Source organism: Callorhinus ursinus, unplaced genomic scaffold, assembly GCF_003265705.2.
Source record: "Callorhinus ursinus isolate GAN/ISIS: 27379988/994484 unplaced genomic scaffold, GSC_fseal_2.0 scaffold68, whole genome shotgun sequence".
NCBI classification, from domain to species: Eukaryota; Metazoa; Chordata; class Mammalia; order Carnivora; family Otariidae; genus Callorhinus; species Callorhinus ursinus.
In genome coordinates, this window is record NW_027397130.1 from 1864704 (window position 1) to 1890555 (window position 25852).

General features: G+C 57.6%; 1 protein-coding gene across 3 annotated transcripts in view; it reads right to left on the reverse strand.

Annotated features, from left to right (window-relative positions):
* The window catches only part of RPTOR (regulatory associated protein of MTOR complex 1), a 341577-nt gene that overhangs the window by 35701 nt on the left and 280024 nt on the right, over window positions 1–25852 (reverse strand). For all 3 annotated transcript variants that reach the window (XM_025859594.2, XM_073885974.1, XM_025859593.2), the window contains 7 exons: window positions 21042–21159; window positions 19989–20129; window positions 19578–19736; window positions 10405–10523; window positions 4200–4303; window positions 3542–3725; window positions 2188–2298 (listed from right to left, as the gene is read on the reverse strand). In XM_025859594.2, coding sequence (XP_025715379.1) covers window positions 2188–2298; window positions 3542–3725; window positions 4200–4303; window positions 10405–10523; window positions 19578–19736; window positions 19989–20129; window positions 21042–21159 — 936 coding nt within the window. The remainder of the gene's footprint in view (window positions 1–2187; window positions 2299–3541; window positions 3726–4199; window positions 4304–10404; window positions 10524–19577; window positions 19737–19988; window positions 20130–21041; window positions 21160–25852) is intronic.

The window sequence follows — 25852 nt, forward strand, 5'->3', positions numbered from 1 at the left end:
TGCTGCCACGATCCCTGCTGGCGATGTGTGGGACCTTCCCCAGCGGAAACTCCCGGACACACTCCGGCTTCACAAAGAGGGCATGAAGGCCGTGGATCTGCAGCTAACAGAAAGTGGGGCATGCTGGCTGCAGCCGTGCACGTGGGTAGCACAGGACCAAAACCCCAGGCCTGTGCTCAGGAAGCGGCTCTGGTGTGCTGACCGTGCTCCTGGGACGTGCCCCGTTTTAACGCTGGCCACAGTCCCCGAGCTGATGAGAGGAAAACAGACCCTGAGAGGCCACGCTCGTTTTCAGGTTTAAGAGGAAGGAGTTGGTCACCTGTTCCCCTTCTCCCTGCGGTCAATGTGGACGGCTGGAACGGCGGTTTTCAGATGTTAAAAAAGCCGCTTATCACTGCACCAAGAAACCCCCGTAACTTACAGGCGCTGCCACTTCAGCGAGAGGCGTAGCAGCCCCCGCCAGGGCTCTCAACTGCTTGGTCTTGCTCCCAAGAGACTGTGTCAGGGAGACCAAGCCTCTGCAGATACGGAACAAAACCCCAAAGCCCCTCAGAGCAGACCATACCGAGTTCTAAGGGTTGGCTCGCTACCCACAGCAGCAGGGCCCCTGTGTCCTGGTGCGAATCCCAGCGCTTGCTCACTCATTCCTTTCTTAACGAGGGCCTGGGTGGTGGCCCAGGCGCCCTCCTGGTGGCAGCGGCCAGTGTGCCGAAAGCCCTGAAGGTAAGCCCAGGCCTCCGCTGCCTCCTGCGTTTGCCTCTTTCGTACTTTTGTCCTGACTGTAAAGGTCCTTGCTGCTTAGTGTGAAAAACACGGAGGAGACAGAAAGGGATAAACACGCTCGGCACCACGCTGATGCATCACCTGAGACCCGCCATCAGCCTGTTGCTTCAGCGCGTGCTCTGTGCGCAGATGTGTGTGCACCACGTTTCCAATGAGGACGACTCTGTAGCCGATTTATGTCCTGCTTTTTTCCTTTTCTGAAAGTTTTAGCATGAGCATTTCCTTAAGAAACTAATTTTCAAGCTTACTTCTTTAATAACAATAAACATCGTACCAAATATTCTGTCATTGCTAAGCCTTTCTCCCCATGTTGGGCCCTCGGGTGGATCCTAGTTTTCGCTATGGTAAATAACACACGGATCATCCATGACTCTGATTCTCTCCTTGAGTCGATTATCTCAGCAAGGGAATCACCATGTGAAAGGGAGCGGCTGCTCATGGCTTCTCATGCTTCCTGCCAAACCGCTTTCTGGGAGTCGGATTCAGTTAAGAAACGGAAGGAGGATCTCCCCGTTAGCAGTGGGGCTCAGTAAACTACAGCTCTGTCGTCTGCCTCAGGTCCCGACAATGACCGTCTCGTGTTTCTACTGACAAAAATCAGTGTCATGGGAAATGAGGAAAGCAGGACAAAAGCTGTCATAAAGGGTCCAAGCACTCCGTGACTAACTTGCTCAGACGTATAGCTTGCCACACGATTAAGAACAGGCTACAGTTTCCAATGCTCTTTATGAGGAAAAAGAAGGCTTTCTAAGAAGGTGCTTCAGGGGAAACTATGCACACGCCCCTGTGGCGCTGCCTGCCCCACGCCGCCCCCGGGACGTGTGGCTCGAATCTGCAGCGATAGGACACGTCTCCTGGAGGGCCGTGGTGGAACGACGCACTAGAACTGGTCCCGGCGGACGGGTCTTCGAGACAAGCCTGCTCCTCAGCGCAGCAGCCCAGAGCCCGAGCCGCGGGCTGCCCTCACCAGGAGGCGGCCTTGCCGAGCAGGACACTGCGATGCACCTGTCCGGGCAGCTCAGAGAGGCTGCGCTGGTGTGGCTTTTCTGACAAGACAGGAAGGTAAATGAAATCTGTTCCTTTTGCTGTTTTGACTGTTCACTGTGACGGCAGTTTGGGGTCGCCCTTCTGCAGCTGTAAATGTGACAGGATGGGAGCCCCAGAGGGTCAGCAGCTGGGCCATCGGGAGCCACGGCGAGTGGCCAGCTGGGGCAGTGAGCAGGCCCGGCAGGGTCAGCCATCGGCTCGGAGCAGAGGGCTCAGACCGCTGAGGCCAGAGGCCAGGGCTTTTGGGGAAGGAAGGAGGGCAAGAAGGGAGTCGCGCAGGGCTCTGCGGACCCCGGCGTCTGCATGAGGAAACAGACGGCAGGCCCGCTTTGCACCTGGGGCGGATGCACACGCTACCTTCATGACAGGCTGGGCGAAGTACCGGGCACTCCAGTCACAGAAGCCGGTCTGTGTCGTGGCCGAGACGAAACTTCTGTGTCCAGCAGCGTCATCTGCATCATCGGTGGTCTTCAGGGGCGTTTTGGGAAAGGGGGAGAGAAAACAGAAAGAATAGTCTGACACTCTACACACCTCTTCGTGCGTTCGAGAGGATTGGAAAGGAAACAAAAGGCAGTGGTCTGGCTGCTAAGAACGTTTCTCTGCTGGCCTCACGTCTGCGTCCTGGTGGCAAGGGACCCTGACTGTGTGGCCAGGGCTCTGGGGAACCCGTGTTAGGGAGGGCCATGGAGTCTGCGCTCAGGGGACCATGTCCCCCCAGCACTGGCCACGGTGGCCTGGGCTGCAGAGCCTGTCACTCTTAAATTGGATGCACAAGCCAGGCGCTGTGAGGTCAGCAAGGTCCCTGAGGCCTCCATGGTCTGGTAGGGCAGGGGCTGCCGGCAATCTGGCACCCAACTGTGTGAAGTGGCCCCAGCACGGGAAAGACATGCAAGTATCAAGACTTAAAGTGCTTGGTGCTGCTTTACTGGATGACATGCTTGTTTCCCAAGGCAGGGCCTACAGCGGCAGGGGTGGTGGGACCAAAGGTGCTTCTCAGAGAGGGTCCCCCATTATCCAGGGGAGCCTCGCCTGGGGGAAAGTCTCACGCCTGGGACACAGTGATAGGGTCTCATCGCCTGCCTGCTGTGGGAGCCCGTACTGCTCAGCTGGACCAGGGCCCTGGGCTCGCGGCCTCAAGGACAGTGAGCGCCCCCAGGGCCCGGCCGCTCTGGTCTGGCTGACCCATGTCAGGGTCCAGCCAGGAGGATGAACCTCCCACTGGGCACTCATGGCCATATTTGCTCCACAACGTACAGCAGGAGGCCTTGAAAGCCAGGGTGGGCGCGGGGCCTGCTCCTGAAACCTCAGCTGAGAGGCCAAGACCACAGCTCCTTATGTGGCATAATGGAGCGTTTACGGAGAAAGTGGACACCCTACTCAGAACAGGCACTTCACTGCTAGGGGGCAGCTGCCCCGTCCAGTGGAGGAAAATGGTACTCACCCACGGAGGGAGAAAGCAAATTAGCTCATGAGCTTATCTGGCTATGTGGAAGGGGCCGGAACAGTGAGCCAACTACAAAAGGTCACAGGAGCGAGGACCCCGCAACCCCCGCAAAGCTGTGATGACGGTCCAAACCGAGAGCCACAGCTGGGGGTGGAGGGTGTGGCGGCCCCTGCGTCCTGGGCTCAAGAGTCTTGGCTCACACCAAGGGGCACGGCGCTCAGCACCTACGCTCACCAGCATGAGCGCCAGGGAATGGTCTGAGTGTACCTGGTCCGGGCCCTTGTCGAACATCTTCCGCGTGCGGGGGAACTGCTGGGAGTGAGGCGTGTACTGCACCCCTGCAGGGCCAGGGGCGCCAGGGCGGCCCGCGGGCAGGTCTCGGCCGACTGGCTGCTTGGCCACGTCGTTGGTCAGGCTGGAGCTGCTGGTGCTGGACGTCGGTGGGGAGCCCCTGTCGTTGTGGGAAGAAGAAACAATGCGTTTTACCCAAACACGAAATACCCTGTCCTCACACTGCCTACCTAGACACTGACAACGGATCCGGGGTCAGGAGCCCAAAACATCCTCACTCACCCGACACATCCCATGCCTCCAGACACCAGCTGCCGAAGCTGATGACCCTTCCAGGCCCTGCCTGCAGGTTCTAGGAATTGTTTCCCCAGAAAGCTGGGGGAGCCCCAGGCAAGCCGCACCCAGCTAACCAAACCAGCTGGGGCCCTAGGAAGGCGCGGCGGCATGCACCTGCTTGCGGCTTCCTGCCTGTGGACACTGGTGTCAGAGGGGGCTCTGCCTGCTGGGGGCTGACTAGCAGTGTACAGACCCTCGCTTATAAACTTCTGAGGAGTGACAGAAGTCAGGCTCAAGTCAGAGGAAGGCAGTGAAGAGTTGTAGCCAGGGGCCCCCTTGAGAGACACAGGCCACTTACCCTGCCTGGTGGATGTGGATGCCCTTGTTGGTGGGGCTGGCAGGCGCCGACTGGGTGAGCGAGGATGTGGTGAGGATGCGCTGGGGCCGGGCATTCACTGTGGCCTGTAAGAGCAAAGGGACAAGCGATATGGACGGTCAGCTGCTGGTAACCTCTGAGGCCACGGGCAGCAGCAGGGACGGTGGCTTCATGACCTGAGAAGAGGCCGCTTGACTGAGGAGATGGTGCACGCCGATGGGAGGGCCCTGCAGGTAAAACTGTGTTCTTCCGCTTTTCTAGAAGTCACCTGCCTCAGCCACGAGGCTGTGCCAGGGTCAACGGTGATTCGGGGCCCTGGCACCCTACCCCGGGATGGCTGAGAACACCACCCCAGGCTTCACTTTCCATCTTCCCACGGCAGGGGCTCACACCCTGGATGCGGCACTTTGTGGATGGAGATGAGGTAGCAGGTTCCGGAAACTTCCTCCACAAACATGTGCAGTATTTGACATTTCACTGAAGAAAAGGATTTGTGCCAGCCTGAGATGAGCGTTCAGGGGAGAAGTCGTTTAGTTTTGATTTTCTGAAGTAGGGTTTGTGTGGATTGGGAAACCAGACATCTGCTGGAGGAACACGTGATCAGGAAGCGCAAGCAAACAAGGGTGTTTACCACTCGCCTGATGGCAGACCCACCATCTGCCAAGTTCTCTCCTGGACGTTCTGCTCTGGGCACCCAGGGTGGCTGGGCGGGCCCTGCTGGTTCTGGACACCCCATGTGAGGGGGCTCTGAGGGTGGACGCTGCCGCCCAGGTGGCACTCAGGACAGGTGGTGGTTGAGGCAGCCATCTGGGCTCCCTGAGTGTGGACGGTGCCAGATTCAGTCACAAAGCTAGCTGCTGCCGCCCAGCAAAACAGAACCTTGACCTTTGTGGGTGATGATGTAGGACCACCCTCCCGGGGGACGCTCGTGTGCTCTGACCCCTCCCTCAGCAATCGGGATGCTGTACCTCCCGCGTTCGGACAACAGACAGAAAACTGCAGAAAACAAAACAACCATAAGAGTGTTCACTTACAGAACATCAATGTTTGCCTGATAACCCACCCCTCTGAAGTTAAGAATAGCAAGAAAACTGAACGATAATCAACCCTTAAAAATCATTAAAATTTTTCTTTTGAATTACCAAAGTTATATTGTTTGTGAACTTGCTTTGTATTTAAATTATCTGGCCAGCTCCCTTCCCCCCAAAACCCAAGAGCCAAGCGACCCCCTAAGTGGTCTAAGGAGAGTGAAGAATCTAAGAAGTTGTCAACTTCCATGTGTCTCCCCAAAGTTCCAGAGATGGGGGTGGTGGCAGGGGAGACAGAAAACCTCTGTGCTGAGATGCAGACCTTAGCAGAACCCACCCCCTCTCTGCCGGCCCCCAGACTCAGTGGAACCCACCCCCTCTCCCTGTGGCCCCCAAGACCCTCCCACCTGCCTCTCCCGGGCCCGCCACCAGCTTGCCGCCCCTCAGGAGGCCCCGCAGCCTAACTGGGCCCTGGTCCTTCTGCCTGGGCGTCCGGGAAGGGGCATCCACAGCCCCGTGTCCATGCTGTCCACATCCACGGCTGCCACTTAACTCTCCTTCCGTGTCGTGTTAGAAATCCTGAGCAGTGGGCATGCTGGCAGCCTTCACACTGGCGATCACAAGGCTTCAGGCTTCGAGGAAGTTGTTTTTTAGCCCAATGGCTCTGATCTCCGACTTTGACTTAACCTTAATCAGGTGTGTGGTGTAGGCCCGTAGGGGTGAGTGTGAGTGGACCCGCCTGTCTGCAGACTGGGTTTGGGGACACAGGGTACGAGGGGCAGGTGGAGAGCTGGGGAGACGCAGAGGCTGTCTGGAGTGGCTCCTTCCAGCGCTGGTCCCAGCCATTGCTTCACACAGAGAGCACACTGCCAGAGAAGGTCAGCTTCAGAAGAGTAACGACACTTTTAGGCTCCGAACCGAGGACTGGGCCTGGCCGTGAGCCCCCGTCCGCCCTGCACACACTCCACCTTTGCTCGCCTTCTCATGGTGAAGACTTCCTGTTATCCTCTGCTCCAGGACATGGCCCTGAAGCCACTGGAGGGGCAGGTGCCCCCTCCCTGACAGGTGGCAAAACCACATAAGCAAAGGCCGCAGGGAGGGGATGGTCATGGCTGCAGGTCAAGTTCTCAGAGGGCAGCAACCATTACTTTGCTACAAGCCAAATTCTCAGGTCAGATTCATTCTCTGGGCCCAGTGCAAACACAGAAACGGTTCGCAGGGACACATGCAGGTGCATACGCACACACGTGTGCACACACGAGCCCACCTTTGCTCCCTGCCCTGGGCAGCTAACAGGGGGTCGGGGGCAGGAGCCTGGGGCTGCGGCGGGCCCCTCTGTCCCCAGCTCCCTTACTCTCTGGTTCTTCCACCGGAACACGTCACCTCACAAGGGCACACAATGTCTGATCCAGTGCAGAGAAAAAGGCCCTAAAGCAGTGTGGTGACTTTGGACAGCGGATTTCCTGACTGGGCCGGACAGAGTTAGGTTCAGGACGCCGGCGCAGGCTTCTGGATGCTCTCTTTTCTGGGGGGAGTGTGGTACCTGCAGGAACTGTGCTATCAACTTCAGGGCAAGGATCTGGACTCATGTGTGAGAAGGTGCTTCCCACCAGGATCATCCAGAGGTAATCTGGGGCTAGCTAGGATGCTGAGTCCCCTGGCTGCTTGGTCACGGAGGAGACACCTATAAAAGCACGAGTCTACTGATCCAAGAAATAATTTTTCTGTAAACTGTAGTTCCTAGATAAATAACATAAGCCTCCCTCTGGAAGGCTGAGTCCTAGGGACTGTTCGGTGGCAACAGCGACGGTGACCAGGAGGCACTGCGCCACGGTCCCTGACGGGCATCAGAAAAGCCTCAGTCTTTGGCCCCCCAGGAAGAGAAGCTGGCAGGGCTGAGGCCGGGGGGGGGGTCTCACCAGCCGCCTTTCCAGGACCAGTGCACCTCGGAGAAGCAGCATGTGCAGAGAGTAAGGAGGACAGAGAAGGAAGCAGACACTAGTATTTTGCTTTGCTTCACAGGGTTACTGCATTTGCCATCATGCAGGGCCTACAACGAGCCCAGCTCCGCAGATGGGCTGGGGGATGTGAGTAACAGGCTGAAGGCTGATGGAGCTAGAATGGGACCCATGGGCCTGGACAGCCACCCAGTACCTCGTGGCCATGAGTCCCTGTGCAGGACACGCAAGAGGGCCCAGAGCAGAGTCTCTGAAACAGATTTCCAGAGGCCACCCCAGAGCCACTGGGCCTGAATCCCGAGGGGACCAGCTCTCCTGGGGCTGTTCCTGCACCTGGCCTGGCAGGGCCCATGGGCCAGTGACTCTCAGATAGGGGCAGCACCTACTTCCGTAAGCTAAGCTGGTCTGAGGGATGACACTGCCACCCCTGTGTCTGCAGGGGGGTGGGAACAGGCAAGTGCACCAGAAGGTTCAAACTATACACGCAGACGCCTCTGGTCACAAGCGGTTCACTAGGACTGCTGTGGTTTCCCGCCCCCGGGACCTGCCCTGGCCTGACGTTCTCGGAGTCCCTCCTCCTGGTGGAGGCGGCAGGAAGCAGTGGGGCAGGGAAGGCCAGGGGGCACGCGGGGCGGAGGCCTGGGACAGGTGCAGACTGCACCAGCGCTCTGAGTCGCGGGGTAGGGGGCAGCTGAGGGCCTTCCGGGGAGGAGGTGCTGAGCTGGGGAGCCCGCGGCCTTCAAACAGCAGAGGGATGGTTCTAGGGGTAAAATGCTGACACAGAACCTCCACCTCTGGGAGCTGAAAGCTGTTGGACTTGTGTGAAAAGAAGGCAGGACGTTTACACACAGACCGCGGAGCCCATGGAAAGAAGGATGCAGAGGTGCCTGTGAGGGGTCCCCGTATCAGGCGCTCTGCGCGTGTCGCTGGCCTGGAAGCTAACTGCAAATTCCCTGTGTGAAATCGGATTCGGGGTGAGCACAGCGGCTCCGCAGGTGCTAGCTGAGGCTGCCACCCTGGAGGAGGAGAGAGTCCCTGCACGAGGAGAGGATTTTAAAAGACATGTTAAGAAGCTGATGCTACAAATGTATGAGCTGCGTTTTACTCGCAGTTTTCGTGGGTACTTTAGAAGGCGCTGTTTTGGGGACGATCTCAACCTTGGTTGTGTTTCTTGGTCGCTTAGGCCTTCGGTCTATAAGAAAGGTGTTCAGCCTCCAACCGCGCAGACCGACCTCTGATCTCCGTCGCACCCGGCTGCGTGTGTCCCACAGCAGGTGCGGCAACCGCATGCTCATTCCTTGGGTGTGGAGTCGCTGGTGGACTATTTTTAGGTGAGTTTATGTGCTTATAAATTTTCTCATAACTATTAAAAGTAGCGGCTATTATTGCACGTGACCCTGACATTTGAATCCCTGTAGCTTGAAATTTCCTTCTGGGTGTTCTCCCCAAACCACAGATGACAGGGGTGGCACCAGGGAGGTCGCTGGGGCTGACACGGTTCCCGGGGGTCACCATGCTCTTCTTTGTACTTCCACGTGGTTTGAAATTTTCCATAATAAAAACTGCAGGCAAAATGCAAACCCCCAGCCTGTGTGGAAAGGGGATGCAAATACTTGAAATTAGGCCATAGCTCTTGAGCTGTGTGGGTTCTTGAGCTGGTAGCAATTTCTATATTTGAATACAGAATTCTATGGGGTATTCCAGAGTAATAAGGCTGTTTTGACTGTGATGAACAAAAATCTGCCTTCAGAGCTGAATATCAAAAATAGGTCCATTTCTCTGTAAACTGAAATGTAATCCTGTTAGTTACTAGAGTAGAGAGCAAGACATTTTTGAAATTAAATTGAGGACAAAAAAATGTTTCCTTCATGTTTGCGCTTCCAAATCTTTCAGCAGCAGTGTTTCCTCTTAAAAATGAACACACACAGATACACACACGGACACACACTCAGACTCTCACGCACAGACTGTGTTGTGCCCGAGCAAGGCTTCCGGAAAGCATGGACTCGAGCGGAGGCCCACTCTGATCTCTGTCCTTCCGCTTGGGCGCGCCCGTGGGTGTGCCAGCCACGTGCACTGGGATGTGCGTCGGTCTAGATCAGCACAGCGGGCAGAAAGCCACCTGCCACTTTTAAGCATCCATTAGAGAGTGCTGTTCCAAAGGCACGAAAGGCTGTTTCTGGTTCCTGCAATCTGCAAGCGTGGCTTTGCCTGGTAAGAGCAATTATACATACGGTGTTTAATTACCATAAAGGGGGGTGAGGGGAGTCTGTGGCTCATAGCTACACACTTGACACATAATCGAAAAATACATGGAGATGTGGTTTCTATGCTTTACGTGCTAGAGAGAGATCCTAAGAGGAATGCATTTGACACCCTAACATCAGGTCCACTGCAATGAATTTACAGTCGTTAAATTTTAAGATTAGGCACTGAGATTATATTTTTAAATAATTCAGGTTGATTTTCTGTAAGGTTAAATACATAAAAGCCACTGAAAAAATAAACTTATAGAAGCCGAATACTGGTTTCATCATGACCAGAATAACCAAGGGTGAGGGGAGGATGACTGGAGCACCTGATGACCACGTGCCGGCCACGGCTGGGCTGGCCACGGCCAGGAGGCCGTCCTACACCGCAGAGAGAAAACAAGGTCTCGAGGCACCTCTGTGCATCACAAGCTTTCAGGCAAAGGCAATGACCTTAGCTTCCATCTGAAGAGACTGGAATCAGAAGAGCAAGTTACACTCAGGATAAACAAAAGGAAGGGGGTAATGAAGATAAAAAGAGGTATTGATAGAAAGGAATGTAAAAAGCAACAAAGAAATAGTAACGAAACCAAAAGCTGGTTCTTTAAGGTTTCCTTTAGCCAGAACGGTTGTGAGTGAGAGGAACCATAAATCACTGGTATTGCGAATGAAAGGGGACATTGCTACAGACCACACAGACCCTGACAAGATCACAAGGGGAACGGCAGTCCTTACCTACTGTCCTGGTGCCCCGATACCGACCATTAAGTCAAAGCAGGACGGCGCCCCAACTGAAGCTACCCGTAAACAGAGGTCAGGGTGCACTGTGAAGAGCTTGTTGGAAGTCTCTAAACCGTGGTGTGGACCTGACTGCGCCTGGGGTTCCCCGCGTGAATATCCGTAACTAAGGCCAGGAACTCGGAGGCTTTGCCGGGAATGCCGTCACACATACCTTGTAGGCGATGCTGTTGAGCACCTTCATGGCCAAGTCAGATACATCTGGGTAGGGGTCTGCAGCCAGATGCAGTAAGACTCTCCAAATCTGAGTGTAAACACTGTTAAAGGAAACTCCTAGGAAAGAGAAATGGGACGTTTTAGTAATAAAATAGCTGCCCGTGTGTGCTTGGCTGGCTTCTGAAGACCTAGCTGCTGCCGGGAACAGACACTTTAAAGAGCTGGGGCTATGGGAGGCTTGTATTTTGTTGTCTGGTCAGGGGCCCAGAAATTCAGGAATCCCAGCTGGTAAATAGGCTTGATGACTTCATCTTCTGAGACTGGATCTTTCTAGAAGGAAAAGCGAGTTAGAAAAGGCTGGCCTTCCTTGAAACTCTGGCTGGCTAGACAGCACTACCTAGATCCTGAGGACCACTCGATTTCACGCCTAGGTTTCTAGGAGCCATCATGGCCTACGTGAGCTACGAGTGTTGGATAGGAGTCCCATGTACACCCTTCTCGCATTCAGGGCGTGCTCTGGGCTGTGACTCACTGAGTCTTGTCCACACACCACACATGGTACTGTCCTGAGTTCCCAGGAAATCGCAAAGGGGGTATATGACGTGACCCAAGCCCTCCAGGTTCCCACCAGGCTACACAAGGTCCTGTCTGCAGAGCTGGATGCCACGGCAGATGAGACAGGATGTAAACCTGGACAGGGTGCGTCACAGACGTGAAGGAAGGAATGTCACTGAGGGCCTTCCCCGGGGGCGTTCAGCCCTATTTGACCCTCATGACCTCAGCCACTGGCACTATCCTGGGCATAACAGAGAGACGGTGAGGCCCAGGGTCCACAGGATGAAGGATTCAAATGCGCCCCCGTCTGACATTCAGGCCAATGCCGCGTCTACAACATTACTGCCGTGGTGGCTCCAGGAAGATGATTCCTTCCGTCAGGAGCCAGGACAGCTTTATGGAAGAGGAGTACAGGGGGCTTTGGAGGGGAAGCAGGACTGTTCTCCTGGCAAAGACTTTCTTAAAGGGAAGTCAGCAGAGCAAACAACGGACTGGCATGGAGGTGACAGGAATGCACAGAGCTTTTGGAGAAGCAGCATGACCACGACCTGGGTGTGCAAGTCAGAGAACAGCGGGGCAGCTCAGAGACCAAGGGGACAGGGCAGGTGGGGCCAGGTGCAGGCCTCTGGGAGGGGAGGCCGCGGAACGGGGTCTGCACAGGCAAGGAAGGGGAAGGGCAGCCCGGGGAGCGGCGGTGTGAGCTGGGGCCAGGAGCGGGGAGTGCAGTGTGGATGCCGCACCCTTGCTCACTGCTGAGGCGAAGCTGGGGGCCAGACACAGGGAGGGCCCTGCTCTCAGGGATGGCATGACGAGCTGGAGACAGCAGCATGTAACTGCATCCTTTTTATCTGGGGGAGCCGGATGGTTTGTTGACAAGTGCTTGTTCAGCCACAGAAAGCGATGAAGAGCACTACCTGAATCAGCCACGACCCCAGGTCATTGGGCTGTCCAGCTCCTAGCACAGCCCCTCTCGCGTGGGTGAGGGATGGAGAAGAGCACCGAGGACGTCTGTCGGAGGATGGAGCGTCTCTTCATAAACACGGCTGTTCACACGGAACGGGCTGCACCCGACCATTCAAATCAAAGGCAGACTGGACGAGGCGCAGGGTCAGGCTCCTTCGCTCACCTCAGCCCACAGCCTCTCCTCCGGAGGTGGAGGCGGCACCGCTTCACGCCCGCACAGCCGCACACTTGCTGCCGCAGGGATGGAGGAGGCCCTGTCTCTCTCGAGCTGGCCTTGCGGTGACTGTGCGGAAGGGTATGGCCGTGCTGCCTGGGACGGGAGGTGCCATCAGCAGCCTGCTCTGGAGCCCGCGTGTGTGCAGACGGCGGCTCATGTGGGCTTCGTGGCCCTGGGGGTCGGACAGCGTTCCCCTCCGGAGACCAGGGCTGGCTCCGTACGAATCTGGACTCTGGTCGGTGAGATATCTCGCTTGGAGGGACGCCTGTGTCAGGGTGAGTGACCCATGTGGAAATGTGCGCTGTTTCCCCTCACGCTTTAACTTAGAGACAGGACCAGATGAACACCTTCGACCCTGACTCCACGGCTGTAGGACAGCCATCCAGACTTATGACCAAAGTCTGAGGAACTCTGGGAGCATTTCCTAAAACCCACTTTTGCATTGTGGCAGAGTGCCTGCTGGCAGGAACTGCACCCTGCACGACGTAAGCACCGTTCCCACGAAGTTGTGGCCCCCACGTCACCTGCACGAGGGCTGTGGGCTCATGGCCTACAGGGACCGGGCAGTCACTCTCAAGGAGGTAGTGCGCTCAGAAGGGAAAGGAGAACCAGCCCCCGCGTGGGGCGGGGGGGTCCTCTTCATCACCACTGACCCAGAGGCTCTGGGAAGGCCCCTCAATCTCATCACAGCCACTGTGTGAAAGTTTACCCCACCTCCATTAGTTTTGGGCTCAACTTCCCCGAAGCGTGGCCACCATGGGACAGACAGCGGCAAGGGGGCGCGCTGCAGATGACAGACCCCTGCCACACTGTCACAACACCCGAGGCGGGGAGGGTGGGGATGCAGCACTAAGGTGCTTGTTACCCGTGTGCCAAACAAAGAGCAGCCACCGTCCAACCAGACCCTCGCTCAGCAGTGCCTCTGGCGTAAACGTGAGGAGGGGGTACAGGGCGTGGTGGCACCAGACCAGCGCCAGTAAAGGTGAGGCATGCCACGCACCGAGGAAGTGTGGGACATGGTGGCCGTTACCATCCGTCCCGTCACAGAATTTTGATTTTTATTACTGTTGTGGCTTTTTGCAGAAGATTTTGACTTTGATATAACAGTTGTGAATCAACAAAGAATGAAAAGGCTCTAATTTTTGCCAGGGTCTTTGGCCACAATGAATGGTGTATTTGCTGGTGAAAACATGAAACTGGCAGAGAGAAGTGGTCTGTGCATTTTACCCCGTCCCTCAGTCTGGCCGCCATGCCCTCGGCCGCCCTGCTCGTAAAGCTGCTGCCAACCCAACGCAAGGTTGTTTAGGAGTGCGGCGGCGGCTGGAGCCCCCCGGGGGGTGCCGCAGGATGCCTGAGTCAACCCTCTGGAGGCCAGGGAGGCTTCTAGGTTGTTAAATGCTCGGAAAGGGCGCCTGCGTCTGGCACTCACTCAACTCCTTCCTCATGAGCGTGGAGAACCTATTTCCACGTCTAGACCAAAAGTAATAAAAGATCATAACTAATGGCTTCACATTTATTTTTCAGAGCAACGGCTACAACTTTCTAAACAGCATAAGATGTAGGAAAATTTGCTCGGCGCTCTGTGGCCAGCTCTGGATCTCAGAAGCCCCCGGGGCTGGCAGAGCAGCTCAGAGAAAGGAGAAGCTGGAGCTTGCCACTCATTCCCCAGGTCTCACGGGTCCCTGATGCTGATGCTCTAAGAGCTGACGTGGGCCAAGAGCCTCTACCCTGTCCAGCAACCGGCGCCCAAAGCCTGGGGCCGCTGCCCTCACCCCTCTCTGTATGAAACCCTGTCGCTGGGCTGCCGCTGGTGATGGAGCCCCTTCAGGAGCCCCCATCGCTTCGTCCTTCTGCCCACGGGAGGCATGAGCAGTCCTGGCCCCAGGGTCCTGAGGCTGGAGCATCGTCTAGACCGGGCAGCCACCCTGTGTGCATAATCCCGTCTGCCATGTTCCTCAGGGTCCCTACCAGACACACGTAATAATGGCCTTTAATCAGGCATTATGGCCATAAAAATATAACTGATGTTGTGGCGTCAGAAAACAACGCCATTCGCTCTCTCACCACTGTTCCCCGGCAGCGAGAAATCAAACTAATGGGCTGTAAAACCTTCCCTGGGATCGTGCGCAGCTCCTCTGGAGACAACCGCGCTCCCCTCCCCCTGGTTGATGGGGCCCTGCACTCTCCTGGCCCCTCTGCTCTTTGTGCTCAGAGCTCGCAGCTCTGGGGTCCCCAGGGCTGCTGGGGGCTCACAAAGGCCTCCTCTGTTAGGACTTCTCGAGGTCACAGGGAGGCAGAGCGAGAGAGAGGAGATGCTACTTCCTGGCCGGTCATGATGCAACAGGGACAGATGGCCTCAACCTGAGCAGGGCCGCCAGGGGCCGATGGGAAGGTGGCTCTGCTTGCCAGGCCTCCTTCTCCAGTGGTGTGGGCAGTGCCCGTGGCTCCAACTCCATCCCTCTGCTCCTCTCTGTGCCCTGAGGGCACTGGCGCTAACCCCCAGGTTCTGAGCAGGAACTTGGGCCCAGCTCTGGGCGCACAGCCAGGTGGGGGCAGGCTCCAGGCCGGTGAGAGCTTGACCCCTCACTCTCCCCCCCCCCCCCCAGCCCAGCTCCAGCTTGGAGACGTCACTATGGGAAGACACTCAGGTGGCATCAACGGTCACAGAACTTCGCAGGATGGGGTAGGGGTGTCTGCAGAAGAATGGGGGCAGGGGTGTGGTCGTCCCACACCTGGGCCAGGCCTCTGACCGCGGCCAGCAAGTGCTTTGGGGGTGAGAGTGCTCACGGCCACCGCAGTCTGCTCCCGAATCCCCAGAAGAGAAATGACCCCACCTCACTCCCTCCAGGCTGTGACTCACTCCTGTGAAGAAGCAGAGTGACCGTCCCTGCCCCCCAGGACCCGGGGCGTGGAGCAGGGTGACTGAAAGGCTGGGGTGGGAGGGTGGCCCGGGGGCAGGCAGGAGGGGTGCGTCATATGGGCCCCGCTGTCAGCACAGGCACGGGCTGTGTCTCCCCACCCTTCCCACCCCTACCTCTGGGCACTCTGACGTGGTGAGGCTCAGAGCAGGAGGGGCCTGCGGGGCTGCCTGCAGCACAGGGGAGCAAGAAACGGCAGCTTCACCAAAACCTCGTAATAAAGATGGCGAGGTGCTATCACGGTGGGTCAGGGACCCTCCTCCTCCCTCCCCGCCATGGGAATGCAGAATGTCACCGGCAGTGAGGACCAGGCGCTGCTGGTTTGGAGAGGCCACGCAGTAAGGTCAGAGAGGCTGTCCGTGCCTCGCTCAGAGCCCAGCATCCAGCCCGAGGGAGGAGGACAGCAGTGGGTGCAGCGGGAGGGCTGATGATGAAGGTGAGGGCTGTTTGCAGGAACAAGGACTTGAGTCGGGAGCTGACAGCAAGTTCGGTTTTCACGGAGGCTTCTGTGCTTGGCTGCCATCGGATAAGCCTGGCAGTCTGTAGACACGTAGGCAAGATCTGAGGGGGGTCCTGGCATGCAGTGTGCTGAGACCGGTCCTAGGGTGCGGGGGCCCAGAGATGGGGAGGACCTACTGGGGGCCCACGAGGGAGTCAGGCCAGATGGCTGGTGAGCCAGAGACATGTGGGGTTCCAGAGGTGAGGGGCTACGGAGACTGGGTCCCGGCACAGCCCTACGGACATCAGGCTGGCACGCTTCAGGTGCTGGGGATCCAGGTGGGGTCAAGGGAAGCCCAGGTCCCTTCCGGGGAATTTGCTCCTGGACATGCGGAGAGCAGGCGAGACCACGGGGAGTGCCTGCAGCGACAGAGCAGGGAGGGGGCTGGGAGGGGAGCTGGAGGGCCTGGCATTTCGGGAAAAGGTGGGAATAAGTGGACATCCCTAGGTTGCCATGGTTTTGAAAACCTCTTTTGCAATATTCAGTGAGAGACTAGAGAGACGGCCGTCCTTTGGTTGAAATGAAAGAAAAAACTGCCTTCAAGCGAGAGCTGCAGGCGACGGGGCTCAGTGGGTGACACATTCCGAGCGTGTGCGGTGGGTGGCAGCGCTATCTCATGGAATATGCATGAGGCAGCTCCGTCAACTCCAGCTCATTTTAGAACTTTTCCACTCAAGTTTTCAAAGATTTGAATGATACACAGATAACACCCAGCTTTCTCCGGAGTCAGAAACTGTGAGCAAGAAGGTAGGGGTGATGGGGCTGCCAGCTCTCTGGAGGAAGACTGCAGGCAGGGCAGCGGCGGGAGGGGCTGCGCCGTGCGGCCTGGAGACGGACAGTACCTGCCTCTTCCCGGGCAGCTGCTGTGCTGTCGGCCTGACGTGGCCTCCGGTGACATTCTTCATCCTTGCACCGCCGAGACCCGCTTCCCCCGCCAGCACCCAGGACAAGGTGGTGTCCACTCATCAGAGGGCGGCGCTGTGTCCCAGGCGGGAGTCCCACCTCAGGTGCATGGCACAACTCCACACGTGCCCTGTGACGCGGCCTGAATCTGCTGTTGCCTCGGCCAGCACACGCGGTCTTTAAACCCCAGAGAAGGCGACGTGCTGCAGACAACGGGGACCTTCTGATGAAAGCTCTCAGTGGTCCCTTGACGACACATGACTTCAATCCTTCTCGCACCAGTTCCATCTGACATGTGACAGAAACCGTGTTTCTGCGAGTTCGGAAGCTGGTGTGACCATCTTAACAATTTCTTCTCTTGACGACCAGCCACGCGTGTGAACGGGGCCGCAGAGCGGATTCGCACCCTTGGATGCAGGCAGTGCTGGACGGCGGGACTCCAAGGCACCGGGACGTGTGCCGCGTGGCAGGACGCAGTCAGGACGAGGCCCCGAGGAAGGCAACAGGGAGGCCACTCAGGAGAATCCTGCAGGAGCCAGTGCAGGGGGATGCTGGCCTGGGTAGCGAGGCCGGGACGCAGGGGTGAGGGAACAGAGAGGAGTCACAGACGACACCTGGCTCTGGGCTGAGGCCCCGAGTCCACTGTGGTTCCCACAGTGAAGGTGGGGCGGGAGTGGAGATGCCCGGTGTGGCAACCGGCTTCAAGGTCTGTGGCGTTTCTGTGCTTACTTCTTCCATGGCGGCGTGTTCTGGAAGCCGGGCACACTGGCGGCACTTAGAACGTGGCTGAATGAACGAATGAGCCTGCACATCCTGAGAAAGAGCAGCAGGGGACGTTGCGGGACCCCGCAGGGCAGGAAGGTCGTGTCCTACACGTGGGCTCCGGGGGTCCTGAGGGCAAACGACGGACTGCCTGCTTGTTTTTATATGGCTTGCAAAGTAAGAATAGTTTTTACACTTTTTAAGTGGTTCGGAAAAAAAAGTGTGACTTGTGACTATTTTGTGAAATTTGCGTTCTAGTTCCTAAGTAAAGGATGACTGGAACGTGGCCCGATTCATTTGTTCACCTGCCCCCTTGTGGTTATTTGTGTGCCGCCTGCAAGGCTGAAAATGTGCGCTATCTGGTCTTCTGCAGAGGATGCCTGCCGACCCCTGCTCTGGCGAGAGGGTGGGAGGCGCGGGTCGCCCTGACTCTGGGGCGGGGAGGGTGGGGAAGGGGGTGCAGCGGCCAAGCTCACCTGGCTGGTGGGTCAGCACGGCACATTTCTGTTTCCCTGAGTTTCTCCTGTTACTTCACGTTTTTTCATTGTTGATACGTACACAGAAGTACTAATTCAGATTCATATCAACCTGGGTTTTAAGAGACTCCTGTGGGGCCAGCCTGGGAACTTAGCCACTATACACAATGTTGAGTATGTTAAAAGAACATGTTCTAGTTCAAAACAAACACCTTGCAAATGACACTCAGAATGTATTTTACTGGTGAGTTAGCAGAACCCGTGTTCATGCCGAGCATCAGCCCTATGCCTCCTGGGCACCTGGGATATTTTAGCAAACAGCCAAACGCACAAATCTGTGATGTTATTTCTGTTTAGAAGGACAATTCACATTGGTATTTTTGAGCTAAGTTCTTGGTGGGTGGGCATGTTTGGTGAGCAAAGCTCCCTTTCCGGTTCCTGCCACCCCGGGGGGCACAGCGGCCACGTCTGAAACCCACAGCCCACCCAGGCCCTGAGGGGACACCACATGGACTCGACCTGCAGGGATCATGGCAGACGTCCTGACCCTCGCTCCAGCAGAGGGGCAGACTGGTGTGGTTCACGCGGGGACCACGGCCCTGCCCGCTCCAGATCACGGCCGGAAGTCAGAAATGCCACCATCACCACGCGGTGCGGAGAGTCTAGGGCACAGGGCTCGCCACAGAAATAAGCCGATGCCTTAGAACGGGGGGGTCAGGGGACATCAGCAGACGGGATCACAGATGTGAATGCTGACGTCGGGACACAGGGAAGAGCGCCAGCGCACCAGCTATTTCCATTCTCAACTCCAGAAATGAAAACGAACAACGGAGAGAAGTGAAAGAAAAGAGGAGTAATGAAGCAGAGTTACCAGAACAGAGCAGACAGACCTAATGAAGAAATCAACAAAGCAGAAGTTGGGACTTAGAGATGCCAGGGTAACGAGCAAATGTCTTGCGGGGTTGATCGCGAATAAGGAGCAGAAGTACACAAACAGCAACAGGAGAACAAGGGGCCCGCGTCCAGAGACAACGGAGAAGTCAGGAGAACACTGCACAGCTCCATGGAGTGAGAACATTCGACTGAGACGGGCATCTCAGAGCCACGTGAGGTGCCGAAGCTGACCTGGGAAGAAATGGTCTGAACAATCCTGTGATGGCTGGAGGGAGGACTCAGGGTTAGGCCTTCAGCCCGCAGAGTGGGTAAGTCAACCCTGGAAGACGAGGAGGGGCTGGTGGAGCAGCAGAACAGCGCCCGGCACAGAAAGCAGCGAGAGGGAGCCACCCCGTGGGATGCGAGCCGTAGGACAGGGCTCCCCCCAAGTCTGCGGCCTGTGAGGGGCACCCGTGCTTTGGGGGCTCACGGACAGTAAATGAGCGTGGACGCCGTGGACAAGCTCTGGGGATCCGGCTCTATTTGTGATTCCTTAAGTCAGGAACAAAACACACGTGGAGGGGCATGACATTAGCGTCCCTACGTTTTTACATGTAGAGCGTTTCTCAACATTAACTAAAACTCTAGCTGAGGCCTGGGAAGCCACGCTGGGCGGTCGGAGCGGGACAGGCCCGCCGGGCTGGGTCAGACGGGGGCTCTCCTGGGGCAGATGACCCCAGGGACAGCCACCGGGCTACGGCACACAGAAGCTTCTGGCAGCTTTCCCGCACCGGCCCACAACGGCCCGTACATATCATCAGAGCGAAGTGAAAGGGCCTGGAACTTCCGGTTGCCTGCAGCACACATACCCCGCACCTCCACACTCCAGTTAACGCTTGCTGTCCGACTAGGATGGTCCCCGCGTCCCGTGGCCTGGCGCGCACGGCGGGCGAGCCCTGGGTGCCGCGGCGGGCGGGGCAGGCGGGAACCAGGCGCGGCACTCACCGATGAGGGAGTTGAGGGCAGAGTAGGAGCTGACGCGGCGCATCTTGTCGATGGTCTCAAAGGACAGGATGTACTCCTCGTTCTCGGGGCTGCCCAGGGTGCTGCTCGCACTGCTGCTCGTGCTGAGGTTGCCGGGGGAGAAGGCCACTGCGCTGCCCGCTGGCCCGGAGAGGGCGGAGGGGGCACGTCAGCACGGGCGCCCGCACGAGACGTGCGCCTCCCATGCAGTGCCCCCACCCTGGCCGCCTCTGCGGCCGCGCCTGCACCACGGTGAGACCCCAGCGCCAGCAGATGGCACAGCGGGACATGCGGTCAGGGCAGGGAGGGGGGGGGGGTCCCGGTGTAAGTAAAGTTTCAGAAAATTACACCCACGACTGCCCCGACCCGAGGACCCGATTTCCAGCATCTTACATTCTTCTGTCAAGCTCAGATTCTGCAAGGATTTGTTCAAGCTTCTGGCGGTGGTGACGGCACGAATGTTTCCATAGGAACTCACGGAGCGGAGTCTGGGGGTGCACGGGCTGTCCCGCACTGGGGTCAAACTCCCACCCTCTGGGAAAAGAAGAAAGAGTTAATGGCGGCCTTCGGGGAGGGTTGCAATAGCAGGGGACAGGAGCTCCCACCCGGACTGGCGTGAACACCATCGGCAGGCCCATCACTCAGTGAGGGCCTCTGATGCACGAGTGTCGGGTCGGCCAGACAAAGCTGGACACGGGCACGCCTGGCGGGGAGGGGAGGTGTACGGAGCAGATGACCAGAGCCCACGCTTGCTGTTGTGCGGGACGCCGTCCTAACAGACCTTTCAGAGCACGACTGGCGACCGGGGCCGCCCTGAGGGCAGCGCCAGGCGCTCTGTGACTCGGGCGCAGGCAGCTGCCCTACAGACAACAGCAGAGTAGAGGCTGGTCGGGGCCTCAGGCCCTCCCCCTGATGCCCCTGCCCTCCTCCGGCACACCAGCTGTTTCCACCGAGCAAGTTCATTTTCATTCCCCTTCCCTGATGTCCTAAAAGCAGTAATGCTTTTGTTATTGATCAGGAGCCCTCCTTCCTGCAGAGAAGCTGCGCTCTGGGGGAGGGGGCAGCCCAACATGAAGAAATAGAAATCCAGCACAAAGGACAAATGGGAGAAAAGGAGCTGCCTAACGTGACTCATGAACAGGAAACTGGCAACAGCTCATCACAGGAAGAGTTGACCTACGTTTCCGTGAGCTCCCACGGCACACGTTCTGCTCTCCTCAATATCGCCATGAATTTTATTTCCAAAAATGGTAAAAAGGAAGGAAAAGAGTCAAGAGAATTAGTGTGCCTCCTCTTGCTACCCTTTCTATTCTGCTAAGTGCCTGGCAGGATGGGAGTCACAGGGGCCACTCGGAGCGGGCAGCGAGCTCAGGCCCCAGCACAGGGGAGGGCAGCTGTGGTCCTGACCCAGGGTCTGCACAGGCTCCCCGAGCTTCGACGCCATACCTGTGGTCGCCGGAGAAGGCAGGGGGTAGTTCTTCTCCTCCTCCATGAACTGCAAGGCCACCGTGCAGAAATTGCTTTCGTACTGAACGACGAGATGACTCAGAGCCACCACCAGTTCCTGCCAAGAGGGACAAGGACAATAACACTTACTGGCGGCTGGCAGAGGACTGCGGAAAAGCAGCGAGGCTGAGAGTTCATGCCGAGTGCTCGAGTCACCATAGAAAAAAGAAAGGTTAAGACAAACTCTGCACAGTGTTGGCAGCGGGGACTCGTCCTTCCAGGGATGTGCTTGGGAGTGTCCAGAGGGAGTAGGAGCTTCTGGACAAGCCATGGGGGCGGGATCGCTAGACATGAGCAGCACAGAGCAGGTGTCCTTAGGACACAGGTGTGAATGACACCCTCCAAGGGGAAGGGCGGATTGATCCTGGGACCCAGGCTGAGATATGTGTTGACTGGATCCTGCCGTTGGGTGAGCCATTTGAATTCCGGGCATATTAAAGCAGAACATATCTGACAAGCCAGGGCATGCTCTTTTTATTAAATACAAAACTTGCAAAGATAAATTAGTTTCCAGTCCCTAAAAGGCAAGGATGTTCTACATGATCCTCAGGCCTGACTGCCTGAGAAGATGAGCGCAGTAGGCTTGTTGCATGACTGCCTGGGGACCCCTGGCTTGCACGTGAATCCTTGCAGCCCCACGCTGGGGGGGTCTGCCCGGGTGCCCAGCTCTGCCCCCTCCTCTCCTGCATGGGTCTCTCCTGCCTCAACCCCACACAGCCCTTCACTTACTTCTGTCACGTCTGTGCACGGCACTGCTCCCAAACCCACCCCCTGCGTCCCCTCTCTTTAAGCTCCAAGCTGGCCCTTCCAGCACCAGCAGAGCATCTCTGCTCGGCGCTCCCATGACCCCAAACTCAGTGTTGCCTGCTGGCACCACCCCTTCCCTTTCAGCCCCCTACTATGGATTCCTCGGCTCATGCCCACAGAACTGTGAAGCCCCAACCCACCTCCCACCCAATCTGCCCAGAGTCTGACGGCACTGACCTCCTGTGAGCCTTCTCATGCCCACTGTGGACACCCCATCTGGCCCTCACTGCGGCGCCTACATGCCTGCCCACTCCCCCTGCAAACCAGAGCACATGCCCCGTGGGGCTGCCCACTGCCCCCTCCAGCAAACAAGCAGGCTGTACTGTCTTTCTAGGAGCACCGACTCTCCCCTTCACTCTGATGTGGGGTGAGAAAAGCCCTTGCTGGGCCCTGGAACATTAACTCGCACTCAGGTCCCGGACCCTCTGATGCAGGGAACGCCATCAAAGGTGAAACACTGAATGCACTGCCCACACCCAGTGGCTCTGGACCAAGCACATCCTGCTGGGGTGGCAGCTGCTGCTGGCCCTGGGCTCCTAGAGTGTGTGACCACAAAAATGCAAATGCGGGGGTAGTTCTGGCTAGGACGCACAAGCTGGGGCAGAGGCCAGGTGCATTCTCAGCTTTGGGAAGCAGTTCAACATGGGCACCCTGGCACCCCGAGACATGTGGCCCAGCCCCCTGGTGCCCCCGAGACACGTGGCCCAGCCCCCTGGCGCTCCCGAGACACGTGGCCCAGCCCCCCCGGCATCCTTGAGGCACGTGGCCCAGCCTCCCGGCCTCCCCCAAGGCACGTGGCCCAGCCCCCCGGCACGTCCGAGGCACGTGGCCCAGCCCCCCGGCATCCCCGAGGCACGTGGCCCAGCCCCCCTGGCCAGCAGCACTTCTCAGCCTCATATGGCAGGGTCAGTCCCATCTTCTTCCCAACCTCCTGCCTTCTGCTCACATGCAGAACAAAACAAGGCCTTGCCCGCCTGGGTCCTGGCTGCTCCCTGCCCCTTGTGTCCACCACCCTCAATCTAGCACAGACCCTTGAAGGAGCCACCACGCCTGCTCTGGGCCTGAGTACTTGCTGTTCCCTTGGCCTGGAAAGGCCTCCCCAAGTGTCCCCAGCCCACCCCGTGTTTCCTTCAGGCCTCTGCTCAGACGTCTCCCTGAGTGCCCCACATTCATCCAGGGGTCCCCCCACAGACACACTCCACCTTCACCCTGTTTTCCTCCCTCAGAGCATTGCTGCCCCCTGCCACATCACACGTGGGTCTGTTCAGTCTTCAGCCTGTACCACCTGCAAGTGCTCTCGGGACAAGGCCAGGTTCAGTTCCTGGCTGGGTCGTCACAGCCTGGTGACCCAAGGCCCAGCACACAGGTGCCTAACAAGAAGGCGCCAAATGAACAGAGCCCCTCCCTTCAATCTTTGCCATTCTAATCTTTAGCACGGGGTTCACTTCACCAAGTTGTCATAGGATTCAGGGACATCACGCCTGGGCACATGCACTGCCCCAAGGGGAGTCTGGCTAATGCTCATTTGGTTGTGTGGAAGGTCGGACCATGCGTCTTCCCAGGGTCCTCCCTGCAGCCTCTGTGTGCTGGCTGCCTCCTCCTTGCTTCCTCCCCCAAGGGCTGTCCCTGCTGCATGTTTCCAACAACAAATTACTGGCTGACATCTGGTGGCCCGTGGTCACGGAGTCTCAGACTCAGCCTCATAACTATGGCAAGACAGAGTAGTGTTGAGGGGAGCATGTTCGCTCCAACGTGTGCACCCTCCAGGCTCGCCTCCAGGCAAAGGTGCTCTGGCCTGGGCAGCTTGTCCCCCTTCATCTGCACCAGGGACCCAGGTCCTGGGGTGCCGATGGGGAAAGAGCCTCTGATGCTTTCCGTCAGTCTTGCTCTGGGTCACATGTGCGGGTAAGGGAGGTGGACGCCGGGGGCTGGTCCTCTGCGGGGCTGTGGTTACTAACCACAAACACAACTAAAAGCACAGGGCTGCTAAGGTGGATGGTGGCGAGGAAGCTGGGAGCGTGGATGCGGGGTTGGACTGGTAACATACTTGCACCCCTGCCTGGCCCTTCTGAGGAGGTGGACACTGGCAGACTGGGCACGCTGCACTTTGTCCTTCACAGACAGGTTCACCTCCAGAGGGATCTGGGAGGCTGGCGTCTACACGCGGACTTTGATTTTATCAAGTAAGCTCATGAAATGTGGTCACGCTCTGCTATCGTATTGCCTCATCAACGATACGCACTGTAACAAGTAAATGGAGGTCATCTCTCCCATATCGAATACATGGGACTTTATGAAAATCCCGCCACATAGCCCTGTTTCTCTCCTGCGCTGCAAGCTGGAAAATACAAGCGGCTGGCTGCCCATGTGACCAGTGCCCTAGCTGCGGTCATAGCCGGCGACCCTGACCAGGGCCTCGGAGTGGGGTCTCCTGGACCAGCAGGCTGGACCCCCGCTCCCTCAGGGTGCCACGCGCCACGCCAATCCCACCATGTGGCTCTGGACAAAGAGAAAACCAAGCTGCCATGGGCGCTGGGGTCCTGCAGACGGTGAAGCGTCCCTGTCTCAGAGCAGGCGTCACCTCCTCCCCAAGGCCTTCCCTGCCCACCCTGCTCAGAAGGCATCGTTTCTGCAACTGCTACCCTCCTCCCCTAAACCTCTGTGCCCCATGTTCCCATAGCAAACATCACCCCATTGACTTATTTAATAGGCCTGCTGGGGCTGTCTGTCTCCCTGAAAGCAGGGCAGGGTCCCAAGGCCTCCCCCAGCACCTGGAGCATGGCACTCAAGCATTTGCTGGAAGAATGAAGTACTTTGGCGCTGTGAGGGGAGTCCGGCTAACCCCCTCACTGCAGGGCCCTTCACCATGTGCAGAACCCCATGACGATAAGCCACTGCCCGCCCCCTCATCCCCTCGCTGCCCCTCCTGCTGCTCGCTGCCACTGCCACTCAAATGGCGGGCAGCCCCTGGGCACACCATGGGCCTTCATACCCCTGGACCTTTGCACATGTTCCGCCTACCCTACCTGCTCTCCCTGTCCCTACCTCCCTGGCTCCTGGCTGCTCAGGAACAAGCTCCCACCTGTGGAAGCCTTCCTGACCCCTCTTCCCCAACGAGGCAGGGTAGGTGCCACTCTGACCTGTTCTGGAGAGCTCTGTGCCCACCTCTGAGGTCCTGCATATTTATGGGTGCTTTAGCATCATTGCTGGTTCCCATGTCTGCCCCTTGAAGGCAGGCTCATCTTCCACTCTATGCGCCAGGGCCTGGGATGCAAGAGCTTGCATGCTGAGCCCAGGATGGAGGAGCACGTGGGAAGAAGAGCTGTTCTCCGCCTCCAGATGGGGCACGCCCCCTGTCGCGGGATGGGCTCAGATGTGCGGCCACGCCCCTGGGATGCAGCTCCAGCGTGCAGCCCCCCAGGCGAGGCAGACAGCAGTGTGCCCTCAGGAGAGACCTGGCTACACGTGGGACAGCGAATGGTGTTCAGCCAGGACCGGGACGCCAGGGGCTGCATCAAGGCACTTGGGGATGTGCTCGAGAGCACAGCAGGCCCAGGCGTCCCCACAGCTTCACTGGCCACCGTCCAGATACTGGAAACTGAGAGGGACAGTTTTCCAATTTTTATTAATGTTCTTTGTTATTTTTAGGATTTTCTGGAAAGAAGGAATAAAGCTTTCTTTCTTTAAGAGATTTTAATGGACAATTAAAGGAACGACTACTGTGCTGTTATGATCAGTGGCTCCGAGTAGAGGCACTCTGCTGGTGGGCGGCAGGAGAGGAGCCTGTGATTGAGAAAGTGTGGGCCAGTAAAATGGGCCTGATGCCAGGGTCTCGTGTCGCAGTCCCGATGGGGCGCTAGCTAATCGGGCACATGAGCAACGGGCTCAGCAGCCCCTGAAGGGAACATGAGAGAGAAGGAGTCCTCCTGTGTGTCAAGTCCGGC